General features: G+C 41.1%; 1 protein-coding gene across 1 annotated transcript in view; it reads right to left on the bottom strand.

The window, feature by feature from the left end:
- MTHFD2 (methylenetetrahydrofolate dehydrogenase (NADP+ dependent) 2, methenyltetrahydrofolate cyclohydrolase) overlaps window positions 1-12,007 on the bottom strand; it is a 38,209-nt gene extending 26,202 nt beyond the window's left edge. Inside the window, exons 1-2 of the mRNA XM_059942409.1 lie at window positions 11,988-12,007; window positions 7,843-8,064 (exon numbers count right to left, since the gene is read on the bottom strand). Of these exons, the coding sequence (XP_059798392.1) occupies window positions 7,843-7,979 (137 nt within the window). The 5' untranslated portion in view covers window positions 7,980-8,064; window positions 11,988-12,007. The remainder of the gene's footprint in view (window positions 1-7,842; window positions 8,065-11,987) is intronic.
- Between the last annotated feature and the right edge of the window lie 35 nt (window positions 12,008-12,042).

Raw genomic sequence — 12,042 nt, forward strand, 5'->3', positions numbered from 1 at the left:
CCACCCACTTTTGGGCCTTTTATGGTTGGCCTCAGAACTGTCATGGCACCTGTGGGTGTGTCATTTAGTATGCTAATATATTACAATGAGGCTCAAGGTCCACTGGAAGTCAGATCTTCTGCCATCTTGGACCTAGTTGATTCTAACCAGTTTTTGTCATGTCCTATGGTTATGTCATTCTTTTAAAGGTTGTGCCCTGACCCTTTCCCTCCTGTTTCAATATGTTGTGGGCTTATTAAACCAAGACAATTCATATCTCATGACTCATTTCATTCATGCAAGCACAAAGCACATTTATAACCAAACGTCTATTAATAATCATTCTAATAATAGCTAAGCTTTACTGAACGCTTATAATGTGTCAGGCACTGTTTTATGCCCTTTGCAAACGTTATCCTATTTAATTTTCACAATAAGCACATGAAGTAAGTGCTATTATTATGTCCATTTACAGATGGGGAAAATGAGGCACAGGAGGTTTAAGGAACATGTCTAAGGTCAGGGTGCTAGTAAGGGGAGGGCAGAGATTGAAGCCAGACAGGCTGGCTCCAGAGTCCATGCTCTGCTATTAAGTACCATTTATTGAGCACTTATTCTGTGCCAGGCACTGGGTTCAGCACCATCTTCTTTAATCCCAACAACCCTGTGAGGTACGTATTATGTTCCGCATTTCAGATGAAAAAACTGAGACTCAGAGAGATGACCAGTTGCCTGAAGTCACTCACCAGCAAGATGAGGCCTGGCATGGAAGCCTTCCCTCTAGCCCTCCACTTCACGTGGGCCTGAATATTTAATAGATAGCTAAGGAGGAAACCGGACCACACACAGGCGAAATCACTTAAAACTATAAATGGGTGAGAGAGAACAGTTGGGCAGAGGAGGCCATGGTGGTGGGACCCACAGAATTGGCAGCTAAACTCTAACAGTGTTCCACGTCTAGAAGGAACCACAGAGCTTATGAACACCAACACATTCCACCACCCGTCAAACCTCCAGTGTAACTGATTTACCTGAAGAAATCAAGGACTCATTATCATCCCAGAGCAATTTCTAAGTGAGGATTATACCGGGCACCCCTCATGACCTAGAGCTCATAATGGCATCAGGGTAGCCACTGCAGTTGTGAAAATATTGAAATGTTTCTGTATCGATTGGTAAAACCTGTTCTCCCAAGCCCTCTGATTGTCTACCACACCCTAGTACCCCTCCCTGGGAAAATTAATATCAACACCCGGACCATGATCCTGCTTTCACACTAGGCTAGTTTGGGCCATACCTATCCATTTCATACCCCTGACTTTCTCTCATCTTAGAACACACTGTTTTGGGGACAATGTGCCTTCTATTTCAATACCACCAAAGTAGACAGCACTAAGACAGGACAGCCCAGTCTCCGAAACACCCAACCAGAGAGAATTGTTCCTTTTTTCTTACTATGAAAGCAATTCATGTTCTTTGTTTAAAACACACACATGTACGCATACACACTGGAAACTACAAAAAAGATTAAGAAGCAGAGACAAAATGGCACTGTGCTTGGAAGTAAGGATATTTTTTAAAAGTTGACTAAGATACAAACTTGTTCTAACTAGCTTTCTAGCTCAGTGAGGTGGAAGACAAATCATGTTAACAGTTGAGTAGGTAAGTGGCAGAGGTGTGCCCAGGCGTCTCTGGGAGCCGAGTGGAGGGACCCCTGACTCTTAGCAAAGTCCTGTCCTCGCCTTTATACTGGAATCACCTTTATGGCCATAGTGAAAGTGTGGACTCAGGGAAGCAGGCCAAGGAGTATGTTCAGCCTTTTTGACAGGGCCATAAGGCCGACAGAAAACAGGAGAGCTCGTGGCTCACAAGCAGTCCATCCCAGCCCATAAGAAGCTGGGAACTTTGTTCAGAAGTCTGCACAGAAGCCTCCAGTGATTTACAGGGCCGCTTTGCATATCTCCTTCATAAACCATTATAGGGTGAAAGGCAGCAGGTTAAGGATCCAGTGGTTGGAGACTATCAGCCTCAGAATTTTCAGGCTTTAGGTTCTTTCTTCAATTCTTCTCTTTCGTGTATTTGAACTGGGGGTGGCTTCTGTTTAAAGGGTTCTGGATATTGGGGGAGTCCGTGTAGCACCCTGAGGAGATGCAGTTCAGTTTTCTTCTAATTTCAAGGAGAAGGAAGGGGACCTTACTTGTTTGACAGGATAGGAAAGGGGGCAGGGAGTCAGACTGTGGAGAAAAGGGAACTAGTTTCATAGACCATTAACCACGTGCCAGGAAATATGCTAGATACTTCCCCTATATTTACTCATATAATCCTAATGTTCCTGTGAGGTCAATATATTATTATATCTATTATAGAAAAAGCAACAAACTCACAAAGTTAAAGTAATTTGCCCATGACCGCCAGCTAGTAATGGCAGTGCCAGGATTAAACATAGGTCTGTCTTCATCCAAAACCCATGTTCTTTCACAAAATATGTCTATCACAGTTGTGTGAGGTCAGATTGAAGAGAGGGCATTTGGCAGAATGTAATGGCTGGAATGGAGCAAGTGGAACAAGGAAGGTTGACAAGGTTACAGAACATTTAATGACATGATACTCCCCGAAGGTTGTACTTTATTAGCCTGCCTGCCTGCCTTCTTCCTTTTCTTCTCCTCTTCTTTTTCCTCCTTTTTCTTCTTTTTGCCTGACAAAAAGAACTCTTACTAAATTTTTACCATTTACAAAAATTTTGTATGATTTTTTAAAGAAGAGAGATGATGTTTTACCAAAGTGGTTAAAAATACATGTTTCTGACAGCAGCACCAAAAATTGTTATGGAAAATATTGTTTGTCTTCCAAACTTCAGTACTGAGATGCCAATCCATCATGTTCTTGCTTATTATCTCCTTAGAATTAATTACAAATAAATCAAAACTTGTATTTTATCATGAAAAAAAATCTACACACTTTCTACTTGTCCTCATTTTATTACATTCAAGATTAAAGGTGGGGCTTCCCTGGTGGCGCAGTGGTTGAGAATCTGCCTGTTAATGCAGGGGACACGGGTTCGAGCCCTGGTCTGGGAAGATCCCACATGCCACGGAGCAGCTGGGCCCGTGAGCCACAACTACTGAGCCTGCGCGTCTGGAGCCTGTGCCCCGCAACGGGAGGGGCCGCGATGGTGAAAGGCCCGCGCACCGCGATGAAGAGCGGTCCCCGCACCGCGATTAAGAGTGGCCCCCGCTTGCCGCAACTAGAGAAAGCCCTCGCACGAACCGAAGACCCAACACAGCCAAAAATAAATAATAAATAAATAAATAAAGTAGCTATAAAATTGAAAAAAAAAAAAAAAAGATTAAAGGTGATGGCAATACTGAGGGAAATGATTAGCTGCAGAGAACAACATAACTAACAGGTAGCACTTACTATGTGCCAGGCACTGTTCTAAATGCATTACACTTCATAACTCATTTAATCCTCACCATAACTCTATAAAGCAGTGTACTGCTATTATCCCCATTTTGCAGATGAGGAAACTGAGGCACAGAGTGGTTACTAACTTCCCGAAGATCACACAGCTAGTAAATGGCAAATCTAATTTTCAAATCCATTTCCTTTTTTTTTTTTTAATATAAATTTATTTATTTAGTTTTGGCTGCTTTGGGTCTTTGCTGCTGCGTGCAGGCTTTCTCTAGTTGTGGCCAGCGGGGGCTACTCTTCGTTGCAGTGCGCGGGCTTCTCATAGCGGTGGCTTCTCTTGTTGCGGAGCACGGGATCTAGGCGTGCGGGCTTCAGTAGTTGTGGCATGCGGGCTCAGTAGTTGTGGCTCGCGGGCTGTAGAGCACAGGCTCAGTAGTTGTGGCACGTGGGCTTAGTTGCTCCGCGGCATGAGGGATCTTCCCGGACCGGGGCTCGAACCCATGTCCCCTGCATTGGCAGGTGGATTCTTAACCACTGCGCCAGCAGTGAAGTCCCTTTCTTTTTTAAGACACGAGAGAAATAGCTTTTGAAATTTAGGAGAAAAGAAAAGACATCAACAACACAAACTTTGGTTTCTGAGACTAATAATAGCCAACATATATTAGCACTGTTCTGAGTATTTTACATGTATTATCCAATCCTCTTATCAGTCTTATTATTGTCCCTATTTTGCAGATGAGAAAACTGAGGTACAAAGAGGTTAAATAAGTGCACAGGTGCACAGCTAGTAAGTGGCAGGGTTAAGATAGCAAAGGAAAATGGCAAAATATATGAGAAAAGGCATTAAAAACTTTAGAGTCTTTGGGTTCTCTTTGTGACTGAAGGCAATCTGAGCCAAATTCTTGTCACCATTTCTTACTCAAGAGTATGCTTTCAAGGGGATTATATGAAATGTGAAAATTTTGAAAATTGTAAAGCACTATAGAATTTAAAGAATCATTCAATTAAAAACAGTTGAAGCAAAAAAGAGTACACTTTCAGAGAAGGCTACTCCTCAGTGAGTACCACAGGACATGCCTGGGTGACAAAGGTTTTCATCAGTACATCTGGTTCCTGCCTGACTCTCCTCCCCCACACTGATGGCATTTATAAAGCTTCTCTCCTAAATCACCACAGTGGAACGTGAAGATGAGAACACAGTCAGAAGATTTCCCCAAGGTCACCACTTTTATAAACTTTCCCTTTAGTCCTCTTCCTGGAACTTTCAAGATCATTCCATAGAGTTGACCCCCTCTCTTATCCTTCAACACTCTTCTCTTGCTTTTATAACATCCCCTCCTAGTTTCCCTCCTACTTCTCTGGCTGCTCCTTCTCAGCCTCCTTTGCCAGTTTCTTCTTTCTATGTGGCCTTTAAATATCAGGGCTCCTCAAGGTTCTGCCCTGGCATCTCTTACTCTCTACTCTCCCCCTGGCTATTTTATCCACTGCCATGGCTGTAAATATCTATATGTTGGTACCTCCCAAGATGATCTTCATCCTGGTCTCTTCTTTGAGCTCCAGACCTGTATATATCTGCATCGTAGATATTTCAGTGTTAATACATTCAAAACAGAACTCCTGATCTACCCCCAAAGCTGCTTTTCCTCCCATCTTCTCTATCTTAGTAACTGGGAACAACCAGCTAGTTGTTTGTGCCAGAAACACAGAACTTAGCCTTGACTCACAGTCAGCTCATCACTGAATTATTTCTCCAGAGTAGACCTCAGTTCTGTCTACTTCTCTCCATTGATCTAGTCTAGGTCAACCCCATCTTCTGCCCAGACAACCACAATAGCCTCTTAACTGCTTCCACATTTTAAAGTGTAGATGGCATCACCCTTCTCCTGAAAACCTTTCAATGGCTGGCCAACTGGCTTCAACTAAGATCTAAGTTTTTGGTGGCTGGTTTCAGCTCCCTTCACTTTCCCTTTGCCTACCACATTCTCATTACACTGGCCTCTTTTGGTGCCTTTTTTTTTTTTAATTAATTTTTATTGGAGTATAGTTGCTTTACAATGTTGTGTTAGTTTCTACCATACAGTAAAATGAATCAGCTATATGTATAAATGTATTCCCTCTTTTTTGGATTTCCTTCCCATTTAGGTCACCACAGAGCACTGAGTAGAGCTCCCTGTGCTATACAGTAGGTTCTCATTAGTTATCTAATTTATACATAGTATCAATAGTGTATATACGTCAATACCAATCTCCCAATTCTTCCCATCGCCCCCGCCGCCCACCCCCCTGGTATCTATACATTTGTTCTCTACATCTGTGTCTCTATTTCTGCTTTGCAAATAAGATCATCTATACCATTTTTCTAGATTCGACATATATGTGTTAATATACGATATTTCTTTTCTCTTTCTGACTTACTTCGCTCTGTATGACAGCCTCTAGGTCCATCCACATCTCTACAAGTGACCCAATTTTGTTCCTTTTTATGGCTGAGTAATATTCCATTGTATATATGTACCACATTTTCTTTATCCATTCCTCTGTTGATGAACATTTAGGTTGCTTCCATGTCCTGGCTATTGTAAATAGTGCTGCAATGAACATTGGGGTGCATGTGTCTTTTGGAATGATGGTTTTCTCAGGGTATATGCCCAGTAGTTGGATTGCTGGGTCATATGGTAGTTCTATTCTTTTGGTGCCTTGATCATAGCAAACTCTTACCTGCTTCAAAGCCTTTGCACGTGCTGTTGACTCTGAGCAGACCCTCTTCCCTCTCTCTTCATTCGGCTACCTCACCTTCTCGGGTCTCGGCTTAAATGACATCTCCTGAGACTCCCCAGTCTCTCTTAGGTCTCTCCTGTTACACTCTCTTAATGCTCTTAATGCATTTTGTGCTTTTCTTCCTAGTAGTAATTATGTAATTATTTGTTAATATCTATCTTCTCCAACTGAATGTGAGCTCCAGGAGTGCAAGGGCCATGAACTGCATTCACCAGTGTATGTGACTGACAGAGGTCTGACCTTAGACTGAAGACATTTTCAAAGGGGAAACTTTCACATGACTTCTTCACTGAGTGAGTTTTCCGTGTTCAGCAAATTGGGATTTCTCTTTCACGACCTGTGACCTGAGTCATGAGATAACGAGCAGGGACAGCTTAGCAACTTTACTGTCTGTTTGTCTTTTTTCATCCACTTGTGACAGGGGCTAAAACACAGGCTGCCAAGAGCACCGACTAGCTGGGAGGGGCAGGAACCTTGCTGTGACCAAAGTGAGAAGAGGCGGGGCTTGAGCAAATTAGTTCAAATGATGAGACAGGGCACTTACACAGAATGAAAATGCAAGGTTGCAAATTCTGCCCGAGGGAGCTGGAAAGGGGAACTGCGTGATGAATGCGGGTGGGGCAGGGGGTGGGAGAGGTTCAGAAAAGGCAGTATTGGCTGCGGTACAATTTGCTGCTTAGCTTCTGCTTTCAGCATCTGCTGTGACCAGATGGTGTGCAGTGATCTCTCTGGCCAACTGAGCCAAGGAAAGAGTAAAACCTCCCCAGTATTTATAGACTATAGGCTGTGTCTGAGAGGAGCAAATTGCCCTGTAGCAATTAGCAATTTCTCTCACTCTCTTCCTATGTTTTACTCTATCTTTCTCTCTCTCAGAAATCTTTTTTTTTTTTTTTTTTTTACTTTTTACCTTTATATTTTATTACTTTTGAAATGGAAGTATTATTGCCTTGCAATATTACATTAGTTTCAGGTCGATATTTTTATACATAAATGATCACCATCATAAGTCTAGTTACTAAGTGTCACCATACAAAGTTATTACAGTGTTATTGACTATATTCCCTATGCTCTACATTACATCTCCATGACTAAATAAGTCATTTTAACTGGAAGTTGGTACCTCTTAATCTTCCTCATCTACTTCACTCATCTCCCCCCTCCCCCCCACCCCCACCATGACAACCACCAGTTTGTTCTCTGTATCTATGAGTCTGTTTCTGTTTTGTTATATTTGTTCATTCAGAGATCTTATCTTTGATCTCTAAGTGGTCTATATTGATATCCTGGTCAAATATTTCCAAATCCCTAAGGCTCCCCCTCCTCCCCTCTGCTCTCAAACGTAGTAGCTATCTGGAAAGGTTTTCTTATAAATGGCTGGCCTTTCATATCCTCGGTGATTCTCCAACTTAAGGAACAATCCCATTAAAAGGGAGGAAAATTTTCACAAACTCCCTTCTCATGCTGTCTGGAAATATTTTTAATGACAATTACATTATTTAAATAATATAAATTATTATAAAAGTATAAATTTCTAAATGTCCTTATGTTTATAGCTTTTAAAAAGCTATCAAATTACAGTTATAAATTAAACACAACAAAACCAGTAAAGTTAATAAAATCAAAATAACATCATTACTTAATGCGACAGGGAATATTTGGATGAAATGAAATCACCTGCAACAGGAACGTGGTAGTGACAGGTACAGGGTAAATTCTTCTGCACTGGGCATCCTGCACCACCTTTGCTGAGCGATCCTTGATTCTCCCCCACTTTTGCTTTTTCTTGGTTTCTTCATTCCACGGTGTGCCATGTGGCTGTCAGTTGGTACTGATGCATTGTTTTCACATTGCTTGCTTCTGTTAATGTTTTATTAGATCATGACAGCTGGCACGGCACTTTGATACCAAAAAGAGCAAGCAAAAATGAAGGTATGTTATGAGAGGATCATGCAGATGATCTAGAACTGTATGGTCCAACATGGCAGCCATTAGCCATATGTGGCTACTGAGCACTTGAAATGTGGCTAGTCCAAACTGAGCTGTGTGTAGACGTACATACATTCATATCATGTTTTGCAAAAAAAAAAAAGTAAAATATCTTATTAAAAATGTTCAAATTGATTCCATGCTAAAATCACATTATTTTGGATACATCAGGCTAAATAAAATATATTATCAAGATTAATTCCACTCGGGTTTTTTATTTTTGCTTTAAATATATATATATATATATTAGAAAATTTAAAATTACTTATGTGGCTCAAACTCTGTTTCTCTTAGACTGCACCTTTCTAGAATAATTGTGTGTGTGTGTGAAAGAGAGAATGTGTACAACAAACTGAAAATACCATATAAAAATTCTCATAGGGACTTCCCTGGTGGCGCAGCGGTTAAGAATCTGCCTGCCAATGCAGGGGACATGGGTTTGAGCCCTGGTCCGGGAAGATCCCACATGCTGCGGAGCAACTAAGCCCGTGTGCCACAACTACTGCTGCCCCCGTGCCTAGAGCCTGTGCTCTGCAACAAAGAGAAGCCACGGCAATGAGAAGCCCACACACCGCAACAAAGAGTAGCTCCTGCTCGCCGCAACTAGAGAAAGCCCGCGCACAGCAACGAAGACTCAATGCAGCCAAAAAATAAACAAATAAATAAATTAATTAATTAAAAAAAAATTCTCATAGAAAACACGTGGGTAATAAAGAGGTTCCCAGAGGTTTAAACCACTACTCTATCATTTAATGGCTGCATTCTCAGAAACCAAGGTTACAGAACCAGCATAGGACTTTCCTTGTGGCTCTCACTCTAGTAGCCTCGTGATATAATATCTCTGTTGTTTTCCCACATGGCTTCCTTATTAAAATATTTTGGGGAAGGATCCAGGCACTTCCATCCCTTCCAGAAAATAGGTACTGCCTTACCTGGTCATTTTACTGCCATTTGATCAAAGATTGTTCCCCATTGAGGAAATATGAGGTAGGTTAAAAACAACAACAACAAAAAGTGAGAATGTACTCTCTGGGTAAGCAGATGCAACTATTTCCTAAGCTACACAAGAACTGCTGAAATTCAGGGACTGCATCTGTTTAAAAAATTTGGTCTAAAATAATACTTAGCCCAGAATTCTCTGGCGGTCCAGTGGTTAAGAATCTGTGCTTTCACTGCCGAGGGCCCAGGTTCAATCCCTGGTCAGGGAACTAAGATCCCACAAGCCACACAGTGCCACCAAAAAATGAATAAATAAATAAAATAGTACTTAGCCAAACATTCAGTTGCATTACTTAGCAAATATTTGCTACATTTCTATTTGCTAAATATCTCATACAAGGCTCCACAGTAGGCACAGTTAAAATACAAAGATAAGTAAGTCAGGGATTTGCTTTCAAGAAGCTGGTCAGCCAACCGAGGTAATAAAATATGTCAAAATTTCTTCCTTTTTAAATAGCAAACGTTGATTGAGTAAATATATGTTCTAGAACTGTCTAAGGGAGTTCTATACCTTATTTAATCCTCACAACCCTAAGAGATTGCCCGCATTTTACAAATGAGAAAACTGAGGCAAAAAGTTATGAAAATACTCAACGTTATATGATTATTAAGTAGCACTGGCAGGGTCCAAGTACAAATAGTCACCTCCAAAATATGAGCTTTTTAGTCACTATTCTATCTTGCTTCTCTTTTCAAAAAGAAAGAAGAAATTAATATTAGTATTTGCTTTTAGAGAAAAATAGGAATTATACAGAAAAATAGAAAAGAACATAAACTCTCAAAGTCCTACCACCTAACAAAACAGCTGTTAAATATGCAAATACTACTCTTTAACTTCAACTATAATTATATTATAAGAAAGATATATCAATAGATACAGGGCTACAAGAGTTCAGAGGTAGGAAAGAGGATTTCCTGCTGGATCTTGAAGGACAAGGTAAGATGTGGATGTTGGGGCATTCCAGGCAAAAAGAGCTGCAAGCACAGGAGCATGGACTCAAGGAGGCCCAGGACTTATTGGAGAAACAGCAAGAAGTTGTTTGGCTGGAAAACCACCTTGAGCAATGAAGCTAGAAAACTAGAAAACTAAAGGCCAAGTCATAAAAAGCCTAGAATTCCTCTACCTTTCATCTTATCAGTACTGGTAATACTGCACTAATTACCATTTATTCCTGTGTCAATCTCCTCCGTTAGTCTGGGAATTCCAGTCTATATCACCATTCATTGAGCATTTATTGTGTGCTAGGCGCTGTGCTGAGCACTGGCGATGACAAATAAACAAGCTTTGTTTTGCCCACAAAGGAATTCACAGTCTAATGGGGAAGAAAACGTAAGATAGTTCTGATGGAAATATGAACAGTGTGGGTTTCTGTCACTTGCATCCAAACAAGCCTGGCTAAAGTAGACTATTACCAACATATCTGGCCATGGTTTCCCCTTCTCTGTGCCCTACTTGTACCCTATAGAAGCCAGATCACAGGGAGGAACAAAGAGGTTCTTGAAAAATAAAATCAGTGATCAAATCAGGAGTCTAGTGGGATGGGCCAGATAGAACTGAATGGCAAGTAAGATAATGACTGAAAAATGCCTGTGGGATTTGGAAACTGACACTGGAGAGCTTGGTGAGAGTATTTTCTGTGGGACGGCAGGCACCCTGCAGAATGTGGACTGACTGGTGTTGAGGAACAAAAGAAATGGTAATGTTGTGGAGATAGCGGATGAAGATTATTATTGGACCAGGACCCTTTTTCAGATGGTCTTTTGGGTGCCTGAGGTAACTTAAAGGAAGATAAAAATGTATTTGTTTCAAAGGCCAATAAGCACATGAATAGATTCTCAACATCAGCCAACAGGGAAATGCAAATCAGAATCAAGAGATACCACTTCACACCCACTAGGATGGCTATAATCAGAAAAATACATAATAGCAAATGCTATCAAGGATGTGGAAATATCAGAACCCTCAGATATTGGCCTGTGGGAATGTAAAATGGTGCAGCCAATTTGGAAAACAATCTGTCAGTTACCCCAAAGTTTAAACATATAGTTACCATATGACCCAGCCACTCCTAGGCATATACCCAAAAGAAAAGAACACATTCATCCACACAAAAACCAGTACAGGAATGTTCGTAGCAACAGCATTCATAATAGCCAAAAAGTGGAAACAACCCAAATGTCCATCAACAGATGACTGGATAAACAAAACATGGTATATTCATACAATGGAATAGTGTTCGTCCATAAAAAAGAATGAAGTACTGATACATGCTACAACATGGATGAATCTGAAAAACATGATAAGTGAAAGAAGCCAGACACAAAACACTATTGTGTGGTTCCACTTACATGAAATACCCAGATTAGGCAAATTCATATAAAAAGAAGGTACACTAGTTGTTGCTAGGGGTTGGGAGGAGGGAGGCATGAGGACTGCTAATGGGTACCGGTTTCTTTTTGGGGTGATGAAAAAAATGTTCTAGAATCAGATAATGGCTATTGTTGCACAACTCTGTTAATACACACACACACAAACACAGGAGCGTACTTTTTAAAAGGGTGAATTTTATGCTATGTGAGTTAGAGCTCAACTTAAAAATCAAATTAAAATTTTTAAAAAATTTTGGGTAATTCCCTTGCCGTCCAGTGGTTAAGACTCGGCCATTTCACTGCCGTGGGCCTGGGTTCCATCCCTGGTTGGGGAACTAAGATTCCGCAAGTAGCACAGCACGGCGGAAAAAAAAAAATTAAAAAAATTTTTGCGCTCACAGAAGCCCCTTAACACCTAGGGAGATGGAACGGGCAAGACATTAGTAACAATTCGAACCACGCACAAGCTCAGCCGCTCTTCCAGTCCGAAGACCGCAATTCCACCACGCCTCCGGGAGC

The sequence above is a fragment of the Balaenoptera ricei genome, chromosome 13 (genome assembly GCF_028023285.1).
Source record: "Balaenoptera ricei isolate mBalRic1 chromosome 13, mBalRic1.hap2, whole genome shotgun sequence".
NCBI classification, from domain to species: domain Eukaryota; kingdom Metazoa; phylum Chordata; class Mammalia; order Artiodactyla; family Balaenopteridae; genus Balaenoptera; species Balaenoptera ricei.